The 25009-nt window shown below is 42.3% G+C and overlaps 1 protein-coding gene across 2 annotated transcripts in view; it reads right to left on the bottom strand.

The window, feature by feature from the left end:
• DGKI (diacylglycerol kinase iota) overlaps positions 1-25009 on the bottom strand; it is a 403697-nt gene that overhangs the window by 89363 nt on the left and 289325 nt on the right. For both annotated transcript variants that reach the window (XM_045855648.1, XM_045855646.1), the window contains one exon: positions 1842-1921. In XM_045855648.1, coding sequence (XP_045711604.1) covers positions 1842-1921 — 80 coding nt within the window. The remainder of the gene's footprint in view (positions 1-1841; positions 1922-25009) is intronic.

Here is a 25009-nt window from a genome sequence, read left to right as displayed (position 1 = left end):
GGAAAGCTTCCAATGTCCCTTTAAGCACTCAGAAAGAATTTATTTATCTGAGAGCAAATGCATACTGTCCTGGTAATTGTGTTTATACTGATAAGTCGCTTGGCAAATGCGGGTTTTCACAGACTGCAGAGAGAAAATCACCGGGCCCCTCTGCATTAGCACGATGGGCAAATCACCACGGCTGACATTAATGAGGTTTTACTGGCAGATTCTGAGAGCCAGGCCCCTTTTATGAAGTTTTATAACTAAGTGGTCAGCATTGTCATGTCCCGCAGGCTTTCTCGCTAATGAGTGCAGGGCTTCTGTTGACAAATGTCAGCAATCCTGGGCAACTATGTCCTCACACCTGCGTCCCATTAGGAGTTCTCAACTTCCTCTCTGTGCCCAAGTCAGTTTTAAAATGTCACTTCACTGAATTCGCTATTTCCCTTTTTTTTTTGACTCCCACTTCTAGTTGCATATTGGTATGATAAGCATGCCAATAAATTGGTTTTCATCAGTTATATATTTTGCTACTATAAATCTTAAGATACCCGAATGTTGAGGAAAAAAAATTGGTAGCAATTATGATGAATTTTCTACTGCAGATTAAGTGAGATTCCACAATCAAATACAAGTATTATTTTGAAAAGTAGATACCATGCCCTAGAAATATTGATTTAGACCTGAGTCACACGCTAAAAAGTTCACAAATTTTAACATGATATAGTTATACTTGGTAAAAATCGCCAAATGAAGCCACAAGGATAAAATTTGTTGACTTTTCTTCTCTCGCCCATACCAATATTCAAAATTTAGCATTTATCTCAAAATATTTTGCATTCATAATTATCTAGCATTAATAATGCTGAAGAGAAAAGTTAATAATTTTCACTTTCCGCCTCCTACCTGAATATATATTTCAAGAGAAATAAAAATCTAATGTTCAAAGCTAAGCTACACCTTGCAAGGATTTTACACACTACATATCTGCTTTATATAGACATTTCCTGATGTCTATATAATGTGTCATCTAGAAAAGAGTTGCTCATTTGGTCAAAATCACCCAATAGCTTAAAAAATACAAATGCCTGGACCACATCCAAAGAAAAGTGATTCTAATGTATATTTTCATCAAGTAAACAATGATAAAGAACTAGCTGTTTTCGCTGTTGCCATTTGTAAAATAAAGAGAGGGATTACCCCACCCCCTGCCTCAAAACTTTATAAAAGCAACCGATGACCCCTGCAACGAGGGGTCTGGGTGTCCTGGCTTGGCTGGTGCAGTTCAAATTCATGGGCAGATTGTGTATGAGATCCCTTCCCCTCTCTGTTCTCTCTGGTAAAATCAGATTGAGAAAAACAAAACAGATTATTCCTTTGTGCTCTGACACCAGTTCCCATGAAATATAGAAGGTTTCTCTTTCCTGTGCAATCTACCTTTTTTTAAAAAAAAGAATCTAGCTGTCTGACAGAAATATGCACCAGATACAAAACATTAAATAACACCAAACCGGTTTTCTTTTGTTACTTATTAGTGCCTTTGCAAAATCTGTAGAGCTCAAGAGCTGCAGGCATGCAGTCTGGCAAGAAGACAAGAAGCTCCAAGCTGCAGTTATGGCTCACACTAGAACCCGCACCACGCTGTACTTGACTCAAAGGATCTTCACTTATTGCCACGGCCTGAGCAGGGAAACCAGTGGGGGGTGACGGAGAGTGATGCGGCATGTGACTGAAAGACAAGGCCACCGCATTTCATTTCCTCCCGAAATGCATCGTTTTTGAAGCAAATAAAGATGGCTGGTAATTGCTTACAGAAATGGAAAAATGAGCAAGAGATGCAATTGGCTACAGACACTCACCTCCTGTAGGCGATCTATGTACATACGGCAAGTCTCCAAGTCACAGTCTCCGCGCACAACTAGAATACCCAGGGGGATGGCTGAGGGGGAAGAAAAGAGAACAGTCTAAAATGAAATATTTGATTTTTCTAGATTGGCACAAATGTGTTTCTGAGGGTTAAAAAAATCTCAAAAAATATGTGTCTTTTGGATAGTTCAATCCAAAATTCTCCTGACACCTCCCTTCTGATCTCAGTCTCTGTGTGTTTCTGAAGTTGTCACTCTTTCCTTGCGCTCCACACGCCCCTGGCCACCTGGCCGGCCTTCATTTCCTTCTCTCTCTGGCTCTGGACTGGCAGGATCAGCAGGCTGCTTGCAGCGCTGATAATTTACGCCTGCATTTGCAAGAGCCAACGCACCGGAGAGGCATGAAAAAATATTGATTCTGGACACTTATCCGTTGCGTCAAGTATGGGGTTTACTCTTTCTGCCAGCTTGCAACAGCTGCCTATCTGAGAGACCCAACTGCTCACGGGACCATTGCTACCTGGTGGCCAACAGCGGGACTAGGTAAGAACCAGATAAGCATAAAACATTGAAAGAAAGAAGGAGCTGGGGGGTGGGATGAGGGGAAGGAAAAGGCTTCTAGAAGGTTCACAGCTTTAAAATCCAACTGACTCAAAAGACGGTCAGTGTACATGTGGTAGCAGCAAGACAGCAGGAAACAATAAGACAAAGCTATTAAGTGCCTAACGCTCTATTTAGGTGATGACAAACGCCATACAATGGATTCCTTGGACAGAATCTCTTATTTCACAAATATCCATACGATTCCTGATATACTACAAAAGCTGCTTCTTACCAAAACTCCAAAATATGTATGTGCCTATTTATGATTTTAAAACTATAATTACACTATTAAATCCATGGTTTAATAAAAAACAATCTCAAAATCTTAAATTAACCAGCTAAAGACCAGCAAGCAGGTGATATTGACAGTGGTAGTCGCTAAAGGTTTTTTAAAACCTTTCACTCACTGAATTTACTTTTAAAACCTAATCATCAGTAAATGAGTCTGAAAATGCTCTAAAGTTAATAATGCAGAGAACAAAATACATTTAAAGTGCATGGAAATATCTCAGGGAACTCACCAAGTAGTAGAGAAGGCATCCATATGAACAACAAAATAGTGATAATGTAATGTAGGCTATAGTAAATGTATGGGCTTAGTCATTGGAAAGCTATAGGAGAGGGGGACTGATTCTTGCCTGAAAGTCAGATGTTAGGCTTTTTGAGGATATACAACCACATCAGCTCTTTCAGTTAGAGAAACAAGAGTGATCTAGAGAAAAAGAAATCGTTTGTTTCTCAATATTACCTCCTAGATGGGTTTCCACTGAAGAGATCAATACCTCTCCCCATTCTGTTAAGTCCCCAAAGTCTTACACAGATAAAGTTCAAAAGCATCCATCATCTTCACAACTCTGTGTGAGCCTGTGAATGAGAATGGGCTTACATTCACCAGGAATAAGACTTGTTTACCGTCACAGCCCTAAAGTCTGGTGGAGAAATGGTGGATATTCAATGGAAGCTTTTTTTAAATAAAAAGGGAGGAAGAGAGGCTTAGGACCTGTGCCGGTGTGAAAGGCAAAGTGTATCTTCAAGGGCTGAGAAAACTTTGCAGGGTGGGAAAAAAGCAAGGGTTTGGGCTGGAGCTGGCCTTGGCCCATTTTCTCAATGCTAAGCCAGAGAGCCAGTAAGCAAAAAGGTGTGGGATCCTGCAGCCATCACATGCTTGAGCAATAATAATCTGGAAAATACCTTTTCTCTTTTTTACAATATAAATAGAAATACTGAAAAAAGTCTTCAGGATGGTAATTATCATGCATCTTTGAAAGAAATGGAAAGGAAGTTCCATAAGGAGATCCCTTAAAGTACCAATGAAAGTAATCTTCTTCAGCTAGACCACTAAAGAGACCCAGATAAGGTGATCCACTGAGGTAAAAGAAGAATAAGGATTGCTAGTATTTGAGGGGCGAAGAGGAAAGGCTAGACTTTTGACCCGGAACATAAGCCAAGGGCTGCGGGAACAGGACAGAGAGATAATTAACATGAGAGGCCATGTTAGAATGTTGCTTAGTAATATTTCTTCTTAATTTCCAGTGTGAACATGGAAATAAATGAAATGCAATCAATATTTAATTATTTACTTAAATTAAGAGACATTTTATAAAATTACTGGAATCCTGTCAACACCTCCGATTTCCTTCTATTATCAATGTTTGGAGTTAGTCTGGTCATAAATTCAATGTACTCGGTAGCGGATACTTTAAACTATGATTACAGAATGGATATTCTAGACCTGGAATCAAGAAGGAATAGCTGGGAGAAAGTTTTCAAAGATGTGCCTTTCATTTCAGCAACTTTGCCTATTCCCCAAGAAGCTTATTAAGAGAAGCAGTGCTTTTACTAGCCATTAATTGGAATGGAAAAAAAAAAGAAAAAGAAAAATGCATCTTCTACCACAACTTCATAGCATGGTTACGGACAGTTGTTAAATTTGTCCAGTGTGTGGTACAAAGGGTTTACAGTCATTCTCTCCTGAATTCAAATTCCAGCACTGATTTGGTCTTTCGAATTATCCACAACAGGTATTTAATCTTGCAAGTTACTCAGTTCCTCTGATCCTTCAGTTGAAGACTATGGTATTCAGAACAGGCATTTTCTAAGATTTTGTGAATATTACATGCAACACTGTATTTAAAAATGAATAACCAAAACATAGAAGTTACTTCTCCTTCACCCCCTTGACTCTCTTTGAGCATCTTCAGCTAGAAAAGGATTCATCGGTTCGTCTATCTTTTAATTTATCATAATATTATAAGGATTAGCTGGTAATACTTCCTTAAGTTATATTTCCATTTACTTAAAAGTAACTTCTATTTTTCTGTGATGGGAAAAACAACTGTAGTATAAAAATGCTGTGATCTGATACTTCCATTTGGGGCTTTACATGGTTAGGAGAAAACAGAAACTTGTGGGAAATTGTCACCTTCTTCTTACATGACTGACAACCAACTGCCAAACTTCACGGAAGTTTTTTTCATCTGAATAGGAGGGAGTGAGAGCGCTTATCATCTGAGCATCAGCTTTACTCTCCCTGATTTTTTATTGTATTTTTTTCATTAGCATTTATCCACCTTCTTCCACCTCCACCTAACCCCCTGTCCACCTGCAATCACCACACTGTTGTCCGTGTCCATGATGAGCCCTTATTCTTTTTTGCTTGATCCCTCCACCTGCTAACACCATGCCCAGACCTGTCAGCCTGCTCTCTCTGAGTCTGTGTCTATTTTGCTTGTTCAGTTTGTTCATTAGATTCCATGATGTGATTCACATGAGTGAGTCTTGATGATTCATCTTATTTTGGCTTTAAGAGGTTTTATCGCACTCCAATAAGCATCAGCTAATACTCAACCTACATAATGAAACTCTTATCACAGAGATCAAATGGAATTTACAAGTTCTAACAAGCAATAACGAACAAGCTGGTTCCTAGATTAAGATGACAGATTTAACACATACTTCTCTCTCATCAGAAATGCTACTAAATTACAGTCAATGGATTGTAAGAGATAAACCGATAAAAAAGAGGAGAAACTAGTAACAAATGATGTAGATGAAAACTTGACCTGGAGTCCCGGTAGATGGAGTTAAATTCTAAACCATGGAAGGGAATGGTTGAGAACCAACACAATTTATACCATAGAACCCACAGAAGACTTGCAAAGTGGCAGCATTAGGTGCCCCAGGAACTGAAGATGAAGGGGCGGCCAGAATAAGGACCACTGGATGCTGGGTCACTGGATACATACCACGACCCAGCGGCGCAGGTGCAGTGACTGTATAGAAAATGGGGATTAGCTGGTCTCCTGCCAAACATCGAGATCCCCAGCTTTCTTCCACCACCAGGCTCTCCAAAGCTGGCAGCCAGAGAAAATATTATCCCATGAAATATAAACATTACTATATTTTTAAAATATGAAAAATGTGAAGTAGAAGGAGGAGGAGGAGGAGCACCATTTAGAGACCCAAAAAATCCTTGGAAAAAATTCGATAGAATAGAGTTTAATAGAAAGGTTAGAAGAGGAAGTTCAGGCAACCTTCACACAAGTAGAGGAAAAATGAAAAGAGGCATAAAACAGGAAAGAAAAGCTAAGAAAAATGTAAAAACTGGTCCAGGTGATCCAACCTTTAAATAATAGATATGCTAAAAAATAGAGGAAATACAGAAGAGCAATGATCAGAAACAAAAATGAAAGAATAAAAATTATTTCTTAGAATTGAAGAATATCAGTTTCCAAATGGAAATGGCCCAACAAGTGCCCAGGGCAACAAGATGTTTCATTTTGAAGTTTAAGGACACTAAAGATGGCACACACAGGACCAGGGGTTCTCAAAGGCGACTGAACTGCCAGGGAGGCAGCGGGACACTGCCTTCAGACACCTAGGACTCCCACACACAATCCGAACTATCAGACAAGTTCAAGGACTGACTACAGGACACGCCCTTTCTCAATAAGCTACTGCAGTACTCATGCCAACAAAAGCTGAGTTTGGAACAAGAATGAGGAATGCGTGGGATATAACAAATGAGAATCAATGACAAAGTGCCGCAGGAAAGTGACAAAGTGACAAAGGAAACCTCCAAGGCGATGGGGTAGGAGATCCGAGGATGGAAGTGTACTGGGCTACCAAACAATACATATTGGAGCACTGCGACTCAAGAGACAGATGTTAGATTTTCATGATCCTTGGAGAGTTATGTTTTAGCCCAAGGATAGAATGCCCAGCCAAATCTGAACCAGTTTCTCATACATACATGTAACAACACTGTATCACCCAGAGGTGTGCTCTGCCTTAACCTGTTCTTGAGAGCAGGAGTTAGGTGAGGGTGAAGCAGAAGAAATCGAAGTCCATTCTCTCTAACAGTATTTCCACTTGATAGTTAGAACCCACCCTTATGCCTTCCTAATGCTTCCCAGAATTCAACCATGACATTGCCCACTAAATCCCCTTAGAATGGACTCACACATGCCCTCAGGGAAGCCGAAGCCAGGTAAGGACCGAGGTTCTTCTCAGTTCTCTAGAGGGCCTTCATCGAGAAGCAAAAGCATCATCTCTTCCCTACACAGGGAAGGGTTGCTAAACCTCTTTCAAAACCACTCACTGTCTAGTTTAGAGATTCTTACATTGGTGGCAAATGTGTATCTACCAAGAGAATGGCAAACACAAAAATAAGTATACTGGTTGTCTTGGTAGGAGAGGGGTGGGTGGGAGTACTTGTTCTGTTTTTCAATATGGGTGGCTAGTATACATACACACTCATGTATGTATATGTGTGTGTATATGAATAAACAATAAAATGAGCCGAATGAGTATGTGTATATGTGGATGCATGGGTAGATGTATGGCTGGATGGCTAGATGAATGGGTAGATGGATGGATGGATAGATGGATGGATGGATGGATAGATAGATAGATAGATAGATAGATAGATAGATAGATAGGAGGTATTTCAGAACTAAAAATAGGTAATACAAGCTATCTGTGACAACTGATTCTAAGGGCAGTGGTACCAAAGTTCACTGCACAAGTTCCCACATTTTCAAGAGAGTTTACAAAAAAGTATAAACCAGTTTCAAATAGAGAAAATAAATTTGTGTTGTTTGAGCCACCCAGGCAATATTTTGTTATAGCAGCCCAAGCCAACTAAGACAATGACAAAGCTTTGATAAATTTAGGTGCAGAAATATGAAACATGCTGTGGAATTAACTGGTGATCCTCAGCCTTAATACAATTATACAACCAATTAATTCTTCCCAGCCAAAACATGAGCTTCGCCCTGGCTCCCCTCTCAGCTTGACCCTGTCCTCCATGAACCCCCTTTCCCTACTTCTGTTTGTATAAAGGCCTCATACTTCAGGATGTGATTGTTTAAAAGATAAATTATATATTTCACATGTGCATGCTCTGGCTTTTATGTGTGAAATAAAATACCAAGAGGTCATGCTAATTAATTTTGTCTTTTATACTGAATGTTAGGACTACTTAAACTCATTATGCAAACTTATGCCAAATAGTGCATAAATTAACACTGTTCATCATCGACAAATGCAAAATCTTCTAGCAACCACTCCACAAGTATACTTTTATCTGTAAACAACTTCTAAAGTACGTACACTCTAACATAAAATATGGTTTTTAAAATATATATTCCACCACAATGATCAGCACAGTCCGGGAAGACCACGCTCAGGTACCCTATATATGGGTTTCAAATGCCCAAGACTTTAAAAACCAAAGCTTTCAAAAGCGATTACATTGAAATTGCCTAGAGTTTTAACAGAAAACTTGAACAATGTTTTTACAAAGAGTTGGAGGTATGATGCAAAAGACAATCAAATAATTGCCTCCAGTGAGTGAATTGTTTGACTGGAGGAAAACAAGAGGCCCTTGTGGACCAGCTCGGAGGGGAGGCCCCTCCCAGGGGTCTCCGGAGCGGACCCCACTCTGGGACAGCAGCTGTGAGGGTGTGCCGGAGTGGGATTGAGGCCAGCGCCTTCACGATGGGAAGAACTCCCGAGTAAATGGAAAGTCTAGATTTTGTGGATTCCCGGATGTGAAACTCTTTGCTGCTGACACTCATCCTGGCTCTGAGCCTGAGCCTGGTGGTCCAGAGAAGGGACAGCGAGAGGGGAAGCAGGGTGGCTGGAACTGTTTGGGTTCTTATATGGGTGAGTACGCCCCCCTCTGGAAAAGCAGCTGTGGCAAGAGAGGACATCCTCAGGGGGCAGGATCCGACGCATTTTACAGTTAAAGACACACAATCTTCAGTCACGTTACACGGGTTTCCACTGTAGACATATGAAGCAATAGGACACCTTTAGCCTGGGTGAAATAAATCTGGTTGAACAGGAAAATGATTATAATGACTATATGATCTGAAGAAAGAAAAAAGGAAAAGGGAAGAGGAAGAAAAGGGAGAAGGAGAGGAGACAGGCCAAGCTGGAGAGGAAAGAGGAGGTGAAAATAATTTACATTAACATAAATGACCCAGTTGATTGTCTTATTGCATCTTTGCCCCAATCCTATGAGGTGAGTATCATTATTCCTATTTTTAAAACAAGGAAATGGAGCCTCAGAAAGATTAGGTGACATGACCTCATGATTTCGCTCCAGGTTTCTTTCACTCAAGACCCCCAATTCTAAATGATTCCTACTTCCCATCGAATGTGGGCCACGCAGAGGAAGGCGTCTCTCCTAGCCTTCCGCACCGAGCTCAGGGCAGTGACGCCGGAAACCAGACAGGCTGACCAAGGAGCTCGGGTGGGGTCCCAAGGCCCAGAGTGAGAGCTACACGAACATGGGAGAGACGTGATCAGCAGGACGCAGAGCTACGGTGAAGAATTCCAGTCAACGGAGCAGGGCCACGGGGCTCACACCATGAGTCAGGTCAAACATATTTCCGTAAACACACTTGGCAGGAGTGGAAGCACATTTAAAGAAATGCAACAGGCCGACTTCAAGAGTTTGATAGACTGGGAATCAAGCGTATCAAAACTGTTGACGGGCTTATGCTAACCTTGTCTTTAATGTAGGGGTCACAGGAGTAGACTGACTGTTGCCCTACTTTATAAAGAAATGCAACTGTAAAATCGTGAGCAGGACGTTAAACATTGTAGGGATAGCAGAAATAACAGGAGTACATCAAACTTCAGTCAGAATTGTTTTTGGAAAAATCACATGACTTCTTTAGCTATTAAAATCTTTGCATTAGAATTTCCAGTGTTGAACTGAAGAGCTGATTAACAAGTGAACATGAACTAAACAGAAAAGCTGCACCCTCACCAGAGGTGGAAAAAGTTCATTACAATAGATGTATAAAATATTCAAAAGTGTTTTCCCTGGCTTTTTTGATAGTGTTACTAAACATTAATTTCAAATATGGTTAACATTTGACATTATGAATTTAGTAGTTTTTGCTATAATAGGTATTTTTATAGTTCATTTTAATGTTTAATTATCTTTGGTTAACATCTACATTCAGGAAAATTAGAATTACAGATACTTTTGATTACTCAATGAGCTTACCTTGCCCTTGATTCTTTTGCAATATAGTATGTGAAGAGTTTATGTAAAGACAATAATCATGGTACTAGTAAAAGAAGGAAAGAAAGAAACAAAGGAAGGAAGGAAGGAAGGAAGGAAGGAAGGAAGGAAGGAAGGAAGGAAGGAAAAACAGGCCCAAAATGGAGTCACTTGTGCTAAGCCCCATGTTGGCAAACCAATACTGAATACCTAACCTAACTACAGTTTCAGTCTCTCCCAGGAATGTAACCTTGAACCAGTCAATCTGAAATTATCTGGTCAACACTAGTGAGGTAATCTGCTAGATAGATCCCTGCCCAAAATTTCCCTAAAGGAAGGTGACCTTGCCTGAAACAATTCGCTCGTGGATAATAACTCTCTTGCCTCACCCTCTTTCTGGCTATAAAAAGCCTTCCATTCCGTACAGCTCCTCGGAGTTCCTATTTGCTACACAGGACACCGCTTAATTCACAAGTTGTTAAATAAAGCCACTTAGATCTTCAAATTTACTCAACTGAAATTTGTTTTTTTTTAACAGTATCTACCTGTCTGGGTTCTAGTAAAGATTAAATAAGTCAGTGCCAGTAAAGCACATAATATCTCCAAATCCATCCTATATTCATCCCTCTAAGCCTTGTTAAATGAATCAATGAATCAATTTTCCCTAATTCTATTATAAACAGGTACTGGTCACTCATAAAGCCTCAGACCAATTTCAGCAGACCGAATGTGGAGGCTTTTATAGCAGATAATATGTCGCACCCGTTTCTAAAGGCTGGCGCTAAACCAAAGCTTGTGAATCAAAGACTCAACTAAACCTACAAGGAGAGAGGAATCACAGCTGGCTGCTTTATGCCACAGCAAAGACTACGAGCCGAGGCAAGAAAGAGCCCCCTTTGACACCAAATCTGCATGGAACTGTTAACAGGATTTAGAAAAAGAGAGAAAACTCACAGCAGCTAATTCATTCCCTGCAAGATACTGTGATGTGTGTTCAGCAAGGTGTTACTATGGAAAGAAAGGGCTGAAAGCTCAGCATGAAAAAAAAAAGAAGAAGAAAGGATTTCATCTGTGACACGAGCAATTACAGTGCAATTTCTGTTAAAACAGAATTGCAGCTAAATGGGGCTATTTACCTGTTCAGATCACAAACAAGACGGTCTTCAGTGGGATCATTAAAAGAAGGTGCGAGACCTTAAAGAAAAGCTCCCCAGAACTGCAGGGTTTGCAAAGACTGGGTTTTAAGCTCTAATATAAATGTAAACGTATTAGAATTGCAGAGACTCTGTTGAGGCTAAATAAAAAGGCTGTCACTTTCTGCAAAGAACAATAAATATAATCACAGAGTTAGAATTCATGAAACAGGAAAGTATCTGAATCAGTATGGTAAACCATCAAAAATATAGATAATTTCAGAAGGAATGCATTTATGCTAATATTCAGAGATATCTTTTTAAAACCTTGACATTTCCTTCAGCATTAATTTTAGATTTATTGACATAATCAATTCAGTTTATGTCAAGTACTGACTTTTTCCCCATCCATCTATACGCAGTCTTGTGAAACCAACAGTCTGAAAAAGAAACTGTTGCCTAGAAAATAATGTAAGGAAAGCTAGGTCGTCTCTGGTTTGGCGATACCATTTTAGATACAACCCCAAAAGCGTGTTCCATGAAAGAAAAAAAATTAGCAAGTTAGACTGCATTAAATTGAAACCTGTGCTCTGTGAAAGACACTGTTAAGAAAACGAAAAGATAACAGACTGGGGGAAAAATTCTTTGTAAAACACATGTGACCCAAGACTGGTATTCACCATATACAAAGAACTGTTAAAACTGAAACATGAGAGTCCATTAAAAAGTGGGCCAAAGATCTGGACACCTCACCACAGGAGATGCACAGATGGCAGGTAATGTAGTACGTCATTGGGGAATTGCAAATTAAACCAACAGGCTGTCACACACCCATTAGAACGGCTCACATGGAAAACCTGACAGCATCAGGTGCTGACGGGAATGCGGAAGAGCAGGAGCTCTTATGCACTGCTGGTGGAAATGCAAAAGAGTATACCTCCTCTTTGGAAAATAGCTTGTCAGTCTCTTCCAAAAGTCAAACAAAACAAAAAGAAACAAAGCAAAACAAACAAAAAAACCTCTTACCACACGATCCAGCAATTTCATCTTGGTATCTACCCAGAGTTGAAACCTGTGCCCCCACAAAAGTTTGCACATGGAAGTTGATAGCATGTCGACTCATAATTGTCAAAACTTGAACGTAATCAAGCCGTCCTTCAGTAGGTGAGTGGATATAGTGCAAGGAAATGTTAGTCAGCAACAAAGAGAACCAAGATTTCAAGCCACGAAAGACAATGGAAGAAACTTAAATGCATATTGCTGAGTGAAAGAAGCCGGTCTGATGTGGCCACGTAGCGCTTGATCCCAACTACATGGCATTGTGGAAAAGGCAGAATTATGGAGACAGTGGAAGGACCGATGGTTGCCAGGGTTACAGAAAAGGCATGAATTAATAGGCGGAGCCCAAGGAGTACTTAGGGTAGTAAAACTATTCTGTGTGATACCGCCATATTAGATGCTAGCTATCACAGGTCTGTGAAAACCCATACAGTGGTAGAACACAACTGTAAATCCAAATGCAAAGTGTGCCTTTAGTTGACAATAACGTACTGTCTTGGCTCACTGAGTGTGACAATGTACAACACCAATAACACGTTAGTGTCCGTCGGGGGCCTCCGTCACAGGGGAAGATGTTAGTCACTGGGGAAACTGAGGTGCTGGAGCGGTTTGAGGGGATATAAGGAACTCTCTGTGCTTTCCACTACATTTTTCTGTAAACCCAAAACTGCTCTAAAAATAAAGTTTATTAATTAAAAAATAAAAAAGCAAGAGAAACAAAACTGTTCTGATTTTCCTACAGACACTTTGCCGATATCAGAGAATATGGACAAACGCAAAGAAAGACGTTACCTGTGTTCCTGTCCACTGTGCTAGCACCTTCAGGAAGCCAACAGGATCATGGAACCGGGGGTAGGAATCAAACCGAGAGGGGGAGGCAGGGGACTAGCGGAGGGGAGGCCCTAAAGGAAAACGGCAGGGGGCGAGTCGAATTTTGTTCACTTGACCTCATCATTCGTTCCGAACGTGTCAGAGTCTCAAAGAACTACAATCCTAACCCGATAGCTGACGATGATTAAACAGAATGAGTTGGCAATGTTTCAATCCTAATTTCCCTTCTGCATGCCACAACCCATTCTATAACAGCCTGTCATCAGTAACTGCCCACTGCCCACCTGGAATGACAGGGGAAAGTGACAGGCACATTAGCATTCAACAGAAAACGTTAACACCCTGAGAACTTCGTACCTCCCCCCTCACCAGGTCATGCTTGGGGTCTGTGAGAGGTTTCACAACCTCTGCTTCTTGTCATTAGAAATGATCCTAGAGCTTTAACTCCACGGCTTGAGGTAAACCTAGTCCTTTTTAAAGTTGACTCAAAGTGTCATCCATAAGATGAAAGTAACTGCGCAGTGTTGATTGCGCTCTCTGTGAAGACAATACTTTGAAGGCATGCTTTCCAGAAACCAGAAGGTTCTTTACACATCTTGGTTTCAGGCTACACATCAAATTCTTCTTTTTATCTTGATAATACACTACCTGAGAAGGCAACCCAAGGGACACCCAATTCACTTATTTTTTTTTAATCCTCTTAAATGCTTCGGCACTTGCAATCTCAAATAACAAGTCCTGGTGTTCATTTTCACTTAATTGTGCCAATGTGTATCATATATACAGGGAATCAAGCCAAACCATTTCTCAGGCGTACAAGTCACCCACTTAATCAGTCAGCACAAGTTTAAGGGTTTTCTGCTTGCGCAGGGACATCTCTCATCTAGGAGTTGGACATATGACGCTGAGTAAGACACAGTACCTGGCTGCAAGGTGTCACAGACTGCGAAGTGGGGAGTGACATAAAATCACCCCACTGATTATGTGCCCCGTGATGGGAATTCCGACAGACAAGAACCAGTGTGTTCAGCAGCCCAGGGAGCGGTGCCTTCGCCAGGACAGGACAGACCGCCACGAGGGGTTATGTCGCAAGTGAAGAACAGAAGGTGCTTTGACAAGGGAGACAAGAGTTTTTCAGACACAGGAAATTCTCTCAGTCTTACACCATCCTCAGAGGCTAGGAAATCAAGGCATGAAAAGAAGCAAAGGTTGAGAACTTAGGAAGACAGGGAACTGCAGGGTCAAAGGGAGTGAGCCAGGCCAGAGGGTTTATTTATTTATTTTTTTAAGGCTAATGAGCCAAGATGCTAAAGGGTTTTCACCAGAAAATAACGGTTTCAGATTTACACTGATCAAGGAGGTCTCTATGTTCCCCTCGGCTTCACTAAACTTCAGGTAGGGTTTCCCCTTGCTATAGGCCCCTTCTTTACAAAGACTTTTAGTTATAAGTCATTGCTCTGCCCCCTTTGAGATGTAACTCTTCTCTTGCCAGATTTCCCACCCTGGAAAATCTCTGTGAAGCACCGAGGAGCTGGAGCTGTCCCTTTGAAATGTAATCATTTGAGCAAGGTGGCACTCCTAGCTTCCCATCTCAAGGGGTAGCTAGCAACCTAATTGTCGCTGATTGGGGACAACTAGCAAACACCTGTAACCTACCTGCACTGACTGACTCCCCCACTAACGTCCTTTACATTTTTTTCTACTGGCTCATCCCAGTGCTTAAAAAATCTCCCACCTATTTTTACAACACAGTTGAGATCACATCCTCCTTCCTGTTGCAACAGTCTTGAAAGTTTTCCTTGACTGTTAAATTGCCAGTGTGATTCTTCTATGACAACATTTTAGGCAAATTGTTGGCAGAGATGCAGGTGACAAATTGATAACAGACGAGCTGAGTGGCAGGAAGGTTAGGAAGTGACATGAGGAACAGTGAAGTCCGGAGTAAAAAAGCGAGAGTCGAGCTAAGCAAGGAGAGACTCCTCTGAGAGGCATGCAGTCCAAGAATCAGCTCTGTGATCAGTCGGACAGCAAGAAGGAAAAGGTACAAGGGTGACTCAGAGTTGTTTAGAGTTACAACCTTTTTCTAGCTTGCCTAATACCACTGGGAACTGAGGCCAGGTGAGCTAGAGTGAGTAAAGAAAAACGAAGAAGCGGAAGGAGGAGGAAGGAGAAGGAAGGAGAGAGGTGGGAGAGAGAGACAGAGGAAGAGAGAGAGATCAAACGAGGGAGGGAGAGGAAGAGACAGGTTATGAAAATAACGTCAAAGTAGGTGGCCCTTGTAACAAAGGATGGCAAAGGCCCCTTACAAATGCCTCAAAGACAGTGGATCACTCCTAAAATACCCGAAATGGGTTTCTGCATTAGAACGTTAGGACGCGGCCACAGGCAGAGTCGGGAAAGACTGCTGTCAAGCCTGGAGAACCAAGAAGAGCAGAGGCAGGAAGGAAGAGGAGAGGGCTGGATGCTTCCCAGGCAGCAGCCACACAGCAGGAACGAAGAATTAGTTCCAGAGCCTTTTGTTTTTCTCTTTCCAATCATCGGCGTCCAGACAGGAGAAGCAGAAAAGCGGAAGTGAGGAAGAAAAGTCCAGGGAAAAAAACATGTTAATGCAGGCTTCTGAGCAAAGATAAAAGGAGTCAGACGGACAATGCAACACAATCATGACTGATATGGTTAAAATGGCATGAGTTTTTTCTAATCAATTCATGCATTACTGGTGATAAACCAGAGGCAAGTATTGGCATAGCCCCAAAACGCTCTTCTAACACATAACAGAAACCAAAGGTCCGGGTCAAACAGTTCTATGATACGTCAACATCTTTCAAATTAATATGAAAGGTTACTGACAATGAAGCAAGTTTTCATTTTTTTTAAATTTTATCCTCACCTGAGGATATATTTACTGATTTGAGAGAGAGTGGAGGTGGGGGGAGAGAGAGAATTTGAGAGAGAGAGAGAAACATGAAACAGTTGCCACCTCTACATGCCTTGACCTGGGTTAGAACCTCCAATCTAGGAATGTGCCCTGACCAGGAATCGAACCTGCAGCCTTTTGGTGTATGGGATGATGCTCCAACCAACTGAGCTAGCCAGCCAGGGCCAAATTTCTATTTTTGATGGACAGTTTCCATTTCAATGCAGACTCCTAATATCACATGTAATGAAACTCCAGTACCACAAAATGACTTATAAAATTCCTTGGAGTTCATTCCCCGTGTTAAATGCGACAGAAGCTTTCGACTGTGAGGTTCTACAGCGTACCTAACAATGGGTGTCAGAAAACAGTATCATTTTTTCCAAGTACATTTATCAGGAAGGTAATTTTTGCATAATCCTTGATATCACCACCAACAACTTACTGCCATTTCTCTAGGATTCAGGGGGAGATAGCAACAAATATATGTCTGTGATATTGGATTCTTGGCTACATGGCCTGACTAGCCAAACATTCAATAAGGGTGAAAGTCAAATGAAACATTAAGTGACTAAAAGCAAAGATCTGTGACTGTACCCAAAGCTTAGCTAATGCTCAGAAGGATGGTTAGAGACACTGGTTCAAACCTCTTGCACGCATTTAAAGCTGCAATGTCCATCACACTGCACGGTGATGGGCAAGGTCACTCAGAGTGAGATGCAGGGGACACATTAGTCATGCAGCTCTGAATTTCTGAGTTGATTTCTGAGTTGATTGGATACATGTTGAGAATTAATGACAGAAAGATTTCCTAAAATCTGCTGAAGGAGCCTAAGTCTCTTTCTGGAAGCAAAAGGAATAAACAAATGACGCACAGACAGCTGCCCTAGAGAGACAGAAACAGGGCGGGTTAAAGCAAACCCCTCCCTAGCATCTGACAACCTAGAGAACACTCCAACTCTGCTTGTCAGGGACTCCAGGAGAGAGGTGATGAATCAGAGGCTCAGGACACCCCCTAAGTGTTAAGAGAGACTGCTCTCCACCAGGATTAGCTATGAAAGGCCTGCAACTTGCACCCAAGAAAGTAGCACCTAAAACCATGCTTCTGAAGCAATCTGCAAAGACGTGATTTTCAGTCCTTGGGTCTGTTTCTGTCTTTGGGTCTATTCAGTTTAACATAATTACCAATAAATGGAGAGAATGGATAGCAGAAATGTCCATCTTGTTGAGGATGGGTAGTGATCTCCGACTACAGTGTTAGATTGGAAAGATCCTGAAATTTAGATTACTTTGCATTAGGGCTCCAACTTGGATTGCTCAAATTCTGGAGAATGTTTGGCTTGACAATAGTCCATGCCAAAAAGAACTTCTAAGAAACAGTTAGCGTTCACATTTTAGGTTTTATGTTACTTAGCTAATTCTGACACCTCTGGAGAAAGTAATGAACTTATATTCCAATTTCCTGAAGGTGGAACAGTAGGGAGATCAGGCCAAAAGGTACAGAGAGAAACTTGGAGGCCAGTGACTGCAGGAGTTGAAGCCCCTGACGAGGACCTAGCACAGTGCTGGGCATGTGTTAGGTGTTCAGTAAGTAATCATGAATGTATTGGATGGAAGGACTCAAGGATTTTGGAGTGAGTGGGGCTCTTTCTGGCCCTAAACTACCAGGTGCTGGTTTACACAGACAAGATGGTTTGCGGAACTGAAGGGACCTACCCAGATGCACGATGGCACTGAGACACTTGTCCCCTCAGCCTCTGGCCGTGCAGGCTCTGCTGATAGCTCATAGCTTTCCTCTCTGGAAACGAAGCTTCCCCACTCAGGGTGTTCTCCCTCCCAGGGGACAGCCCAACCTGCACCCAATATGCCTTGCCTCACCTGGGACAACTCTAAATGGCCACCCCAGATCCAAACGTCCCTGCGGGAGTCCCCTGTTGCCACTGCATCGTCCCTGCAGGAGTCCCCTGTTGCAACTGCATCGCAGCTCGGCTTCTCCCTTTGCCCAATCCCAGTCTCCTCCCTCTTCACAGCTGTTGTCTCCTCTTGGAGAATCCCCAGGAAACCTCCTACAGGTAAAACTCCAAAGTGCCAGAGTCTGTTTCCCAGGAAAACCAACCAATAACAAGAACTACGACCCCAAGTTCTTTGGAAAAACACATTTCTACAGGTGCAGAGCTGTATCTTTACAGAAAATGAGGATGAGTGCTAGAAAGTGTTTTGGATTAGGAGAGAGAAGATGTATATTCTTATTAAAATCCTGTCACAGCTATGGGACCCTGCGTGCGACCATCTAAGTGTTCCTGAGATACAGCACTCGGATGGTGCATACAAAAACCTTCTGCGACCCGGAAGTACTATGCAAACATATGGTTTAATTATTTATTAAATATGACGTCATGATGCTGCAGTGGCTGACCCCACTCCCCCATGAACACGATGAATCAAAATGTAACACTTTCACACAGGCTCTTGGGAGAAAGCCTTTAAAGAGAAACCTAACTACTCCGTGATTGCTATCCCAAGGTTGTCGGCCTGGGAAGGTCACAGCAAAGTAGACTAGGCTGGCATATCATCAGTGAGAATTGGTCGTTATTGCGTGTGTGTGTATGTGTGTGTATACATAGAATAAACCAATGAAAAGGAACAATTTTGGGAAGAGACTTAAGGATATCTCTATAATTGATTGTTCTCATTACCAAGGACACGTTTTAATAATCAAATGTTCGAATTTCATTACCAACACTTCAGGCTCATAGCCTTGTCTGAGACCTAACACCAGCAGCTCACAGAGCAGAGCTCTGAAAGCACTTCTCATTTTCTTCTAAACAAAGCATGCCTTTGGATCAGAAACAGAATTAGACAACAAAGAAATTTACATTAAATATAAGATCATCCTCTAGCCTACTCTTCCCCTGGCATCCGAACCCTTGAAGTTAGAAGACAGAGAGTGCACTCGTTGATAAGGCAAGGCCGCCAGCAGCTGCGGACACAGTCTCTCTGCTTAGGAAAGCCAGTGAGTTCAGCGGTTCCTACCTACGGTGCTGCACCGCAGTTCTTTAGACATGGCCACTCGCTGTCTTGCTCTTAAATTCACTTTCAAACATCCTCCTCTTTTCCTGAACACCAATACCTTCCCTTCCTACTGTTTCTTCTTGTTTCACTGAGTAATCAGAGTAGAACTTCTGCTCCTTGCTAGTCCCAAATCCTCCCACCTACCACCTCTGCACCCACTCCTTTGCCTCCCCTCCCTGTACTCCGGAGCCCCTGCCCCGCCCTCCACTGAGCACAGACCCCACCTCCACCTGCTCAAGGGCATCACTCCTGTCTCCTGAACCAAGTGCTCCCTGCAAGTGGATTGGTCCCACAAGCATATACACATTAGAACCATAGCTACAGCATCTTACAAATTAGAAAAAACTCCTCCTTTGATTCCACATCTCCTTTCAGCCACCAGCCCATTTCTCTCTTCCCCTTTACAGGCTAACACCTTAAAGGAGCAATCTTCCTCTGCTTCCATTTGCTCGTGAACCCACCTTATTCACCCTCACCCTTTTCACCGTACAGCCTTTTGTGAGGTTACTAATAAGCACCCTCTACCCAGATCCAATTACTCATTCTTGGCGTGCATCTTACTTCACCTCTCTGGAGCATTTGACACGGTTGTCAACCCTTTTATAAAACATTTTTCCTCTCCTGGCTTCCAACCAACAAGCTCTCGTGTTTTATTTTTCCGCCTCATTGTGTGCTTCCTCTGGGCCCCCCTTGCAAGAGATGCCCCTGCATCTCCCCTCCCTCTGCTCATGGCATCGTTAAGGCCAAAACCTCCGAGGGAGGCACCCGCAGTCCACCTTTTCTCTTGCAGAGCCCAACTAACCCATCATCTGATCCTGCCCGCATGGTCTCCAAAATAGATCCAGAACCCATCTGTTTCTCCCCAGCGCTGCTACTTCTGCCAACTCCCTCAACTTCTCTCACTTAGAATATCTTATTAGCCTTGGAACTGGTGCTCCTATTCCCAGCTTTGCACCCCAACCACCAGTTCTCCACTCGGCATCGAGGATGACTCAAAATAAATGAGAGCAGGTTATTTACACGCCTTTTCAAATAATTCCAGTACCTTCTCGTCAAACTCAGAATAAAAATCCAAAGCCCTCCCCATGGTCTACAAGCCCCGTCCATGGGATGGGCATTTCCTACAAGTTCAAAATCATTTCCTCCTCTGCTGCAACCAACCAGGTTCCAGCCACGTGAACTGCCTTGTTCCCTCTATCTGGGGACACTCTTCTCCCTGAAATCCACATGTGCATTCCTTCTTTACTGTTAGGTCTCTACTTACATGTCACCTCTTCAGAAAGTCCCTCCCTCATAGCCTTATGAAAGCTGGAATCCTTTGTCACTCTTTTGCTTTATTTCCTTGATAACGCTTACTGCTGTGGTATATTCTTTACTTGTCTGGCTGTCCCTCTGGCAAATAAGCTCTATGAGTGTGGGCACTTTTCAGCGCCCCCATCACTTGAAACAGTAACAGAAATAGGGTAGGTGGCCAATACATATTTGTTGCATTTATGAATTGATGACTTATTTGAGGGTGGAGAGAAATCCAAAAACAGAAAGTTGTCCCAAAAAATCATAGTAAATTAGGACAAAGTCAGTTTAAATACAAAAAGGCATTTGAAATGGATCATGAAAGATTTTAAAACAAATGTACTAGTAAAGGTATCATATGTAAGAAAATAAGAACTACTAGCTGGAGGAAATAGAGAACATAATGATTAACTAAGTATGCAGAATGCCAGGCCCTTGGACAGCTTCCTTAAGTTTTCTGTGTTTCCGTTGCTCTATACATACAATGGGATAAGGATGCTACCTATCACACAGAGACGTCGGGAGAATTAAATGACATGATATGTATAGGAAGGTTAATACATTTCCTAGCTTGCAGCTATAGTATAATATGTGTTAACTATTCTTATTATATTTATTTATTATTACATTAAAAATAAATATTTTATATATATATATAAATAACAGACAAAAAATATACGCACATACGCAGACAAAAGATAGAGGAGAACGGTACAAGAAACCAATCATAAAACTCTGGGTAAATGGCACCTCATGAAAATAGGAATAAACCTAAACACACTCACACAGGGACGGACAGTGCCCTTCAGAGGACAGACGGACATCACTAACTCAGATTTCAGAACAGCGGGATGCCGACCTCTGCCACATGGAGGCCTCATCTCTGCTGAACTGCGTGGTTGTCAACTTGTTAAATGAGGGGGAAAGGTTCCATTTTAGATGAAGCAACTGACAGAAAAAAATCAGTGTCTCTAGCAAACTCACGAAGCAAAAAGCACTCACACAATTTTCCAATGCTCGCACTGACGACAACGAGTGATGCTGCAGTTTTAAAAACTTTCCTAAGGAAACATGTCTTGAAAACCTTCTCAATCCTCTGTAATTTCTACAGGGCTAAGGATCTCTCAGAACATAGTATGTTCTTCGGAAACCCCTCACTTAACCACTGCATTAGGCAGATAAGGCAGCTGAAGCCTGAAGAGGGCAAATGCACTGCTCAAGGTCACACAGCTCGCGGGAGGCGAGGTTAGCTTTTCTCATTCTGGCGCACACATCCCGTCCCCTCCTCCTGTTATTTACAATAGATAACGTTTGCTCGGAAAATAGGTACCTAGTGTTTCCACGGCTCTATCACAGTCCTTGTCATGTGATAAAAATGTTCCAGCCAATCGGACTGTTTCTGTTTGGGGATTTTGGGGGTTTGTTTACCACTGCCCGCTCAGAGTCCGCACTCAATAAATATGTATTGAATAAGTGATAGTGTTTTCAGCCTTCAGTGCCCAACACTGAGTGTGATGCAGATACACAGCCCTTGAAAGCATGGATGCATCCAAGAGTGAATAGCTCCAGCATGTTGGCATATTTATACAATTCAATTGAGGTCCAATACAAAACTGGAACCAATGGAAAATCCAGCGATCCACCTCCCCCCAGACAGAAGATGGGTGTGACTTACTGACTCACTCAGAAAGAACAGCATAGGGGAAGAAAAAAATCATAATGTTACAGTGGAGAAACCTAACAAATACAACCTCAACCTGGTGTCCAGGCTGCCGGCACCGGGCTGCCCTGTGGCTGGCGGGCGACCCTCCCCTCTGCAGCGTTCTTCCTGAGGGCCCACAGCTCCGGTCTAACTAAGAGTAGACAACAAAGACAGCCAGATTAGGGGATAGTCTACGGGATATCTGGCTGGTATCCCTCAAGACCATCAAGGTCATAGAAAAGAAAGGAGGGAAAAAGGAAAGACTGAGTGACTGTCACAGAGCAGAGAGGACTGGGGAGACATGCCAGCCCAGTGCAATGTGATGTCCTGGATCGGACACTGGAATACAGAGTCCAGAGTTTGGCTAATAGTAATAAAGCAATGCCAGTCTCAGTGACAAAGATACTGTGGTGGTAATGCAAAATGCCGAATAATGGGGGGAACTGGCTGAGGGACAGAGTAGAACCCCCAGTAGGACCTGCGCAGCCTTTTTGTAAACTATAAATACTCCAAAACAAAAAGGCCTTCTTTTAAAAAAAATTTGGTGATGGACACCAGATGATGCAACTATGAGGCTGCATTAAAACTTTAGAAAGGGAATTTGCAGATATTGGGTCAAATTGCCAAATAGGAGCATTCAGTATATATGTGAATAGGTTTAAACACCTGCCACTAGACTAGCAGACACAGTAAAAGTAAGTTGAATGGTTGATTATATTGTCTCCCCGCAATCTTTCTGTGGTGGTGCTGGTGTTTCCAGCTCTGTTCCGGAACGTGAGGAAGTGATGCGGCAGGCGGCAGGGTGCGCACTCTGAAGCGAGAGACGTGCGCAGGGGAGGTCAGCTGCTCTGAGCCTGGGTTTCGGACCCGAGATTAAGGGCCAGGACGGCAGGAACGTGGCTTTAGCCATAGCGGCCCTAACAATCCTAGCTACTGTTTTTGGGTAGCGTGCGAACATGCCAGGTTTTGCACCAGGGGTTTCAAACACAAGATTGCATGTAACCCTCAGCGCTCTATGAGGCTGCGATTATATTCTCATTGCAGAGATGAGAGCTTTAGTCAGCAGAGAAGTTACTTTGTCAAGGTTGCAACTGAGGTTCCAGCGCAAACATTTCTGACTCTTCCACTAAGTCGCTCAACAAAAGACAGGGAAATGCCATAACAGCATCATTAGTCTTTACCAGAGAATAATATACTAAGATTATATATTATATATTACATATACTTTAAATATCCAGATAATATCCATTGTACTGAGCCAATGTATACAAAAGGGCTGCTGAACATTATATTTGTTATACAACAAATATTAGTCCCCTCCTACCTTTATAGGCTACATCTGTTTTCAATTAGCTCTAAACTGGTTTTTGCTTTCGTGTTTTAAGCCCTAGACGTGCATGAATGACCACAGCAATTCGCAACTGCAGAGTGAGCTAATGCCAGAAGGAAAGTTTAGACAGTATTATGGGATAGAGTTAAATCTTGGCCAGGAACAAGTTATTATTCTAGATATAAAAATATATGTCATATAGCAATGAAACACTTTTCAAGTGAGAAATATGAACAGATCTTCAAAACTGACTATGTCAGGGAAAGGGAAGAATTCCCACCCCCTAGACTTGTTCAGCTCCTACAGCTAGACTAATAATAAAATAATAAAAGTGACACAAGGGCTAGATGGACAGGAGAAAAAACTAAGTATGTACGCATGGGCAGTTAGTTATAATATGGTAGTCCAATCACTAAATGAGGCTCAAGGAAACGACTGAATCAGACACCTGTTTATACTTTTGGACAAAGAATACATGTGTGAAGGACTGGCAGGACAACAACGTCTGTGTGCGTCCAGCAGGAATCTCAGCGGGCTGGGTACTGATTCGTGAGGGCCTGCCTGAGCAAAGTCTGGGCCTGGGTAGGAAACCGATGAGCAGGCACCGCCGTGTGTTTACACAGACTCTCGGGCCCTGGGTTCTGTAAATCTAATGATAAGAGCGTTGTCTCCCCCCGCCTCCAAAGGGAGGTCCTTTCACATGGGTGATCTCTCTCCTGCTTTTCGGGGGACAGAGGGGTCAGTGTTGTCCTTACACTGGCTATTTCCTAAGTAACTTTAATTCACAATAATCCATATGCTATTGTTGGGATACTTGGAGGCAGCCTGTGCTGGGCCCCAACAACAAAGTGATTCCATGCTTTATTACGGACCCCTTTATATACTTTATTCCGATGATTAGAGTGAGTCTCTGCTGTCATTATTATAAATTTCCTTGAAGATTTGTTTCTAACATGGCCACTTTCTCTCTATGTTCTACCTCTTAAGGTGAATAGAGTTTCTTCCCTTGGACTTCATAACCGTTAATTTAAGGATTAATAATTCATTAATCCAGTGAATAAGACTAATTGTTCTAAGCAAGTCTGAAATTTACCAGCAAGCAATGAGGGAGGGACTGGCAAAGAATAACCTTTCTGTGCTATTATTTTAGGGTAAATGCCCCCAGGGGGGTTGGGGCTACATGAAAAGGGAAATGTATTGGAATAGAGCAGTCATCTATTTATGGGCTAAAAGAAGCAAGGTAATTAACGGGGCTGCCATCCTGTAATTACCACGGGGTCCTGCCACACAGGCGGAAGCAGGGCTCTGTGAGCAACAAACAGTCGCTTTGTAATGTAATAAAAATAATGATGCAGACCCATGCACCAGGTTCTGTTAAATGGTGATGGCAAACAGTCCACGGTGCCTGGATGAATCACTCGGCGTCTATCAGCAAGGAAGGGAGCTAAGTTTTGAAACCCAGCAATGCAGTACTGCTCTGGTTTCGACTGAACGCTGACAATAAATAAATGACTTCGGACGATTCACTCCTTTTTTCCTTCTGGGATGCAGGTCAGCACATTCCTAGAATCCCTTTTGGCTAGACGTGTCCTACAAATTTCACTTAATTACTGCTTCTAAAATAATACCTATTCTGTACGAATACCTCATTCACACAGAAAGTATGAATAGTAAGATACTCATACCTTCTGGCATGGAGATCA

This window comes from Phyllostomus hastatus, unplaced genomic scaffold (genome assembly GCF_019186645.2).
Source record: "Phyllostomus hastatus isolate PE091 unplaced genomic scaffold, TTU_PhHast_1.1 phas_scaffold_114, whole genome shotgun sequence".
NCBI lineage: Eukaryota > Metazoa > Chordata > Mammalia > Chiroptera > Phyllostomidae > Phyllostomus > Phyllostomus hastatus.
This window is presented reverse-complemented; position numbering and strand designations above follow the sequence as displayed.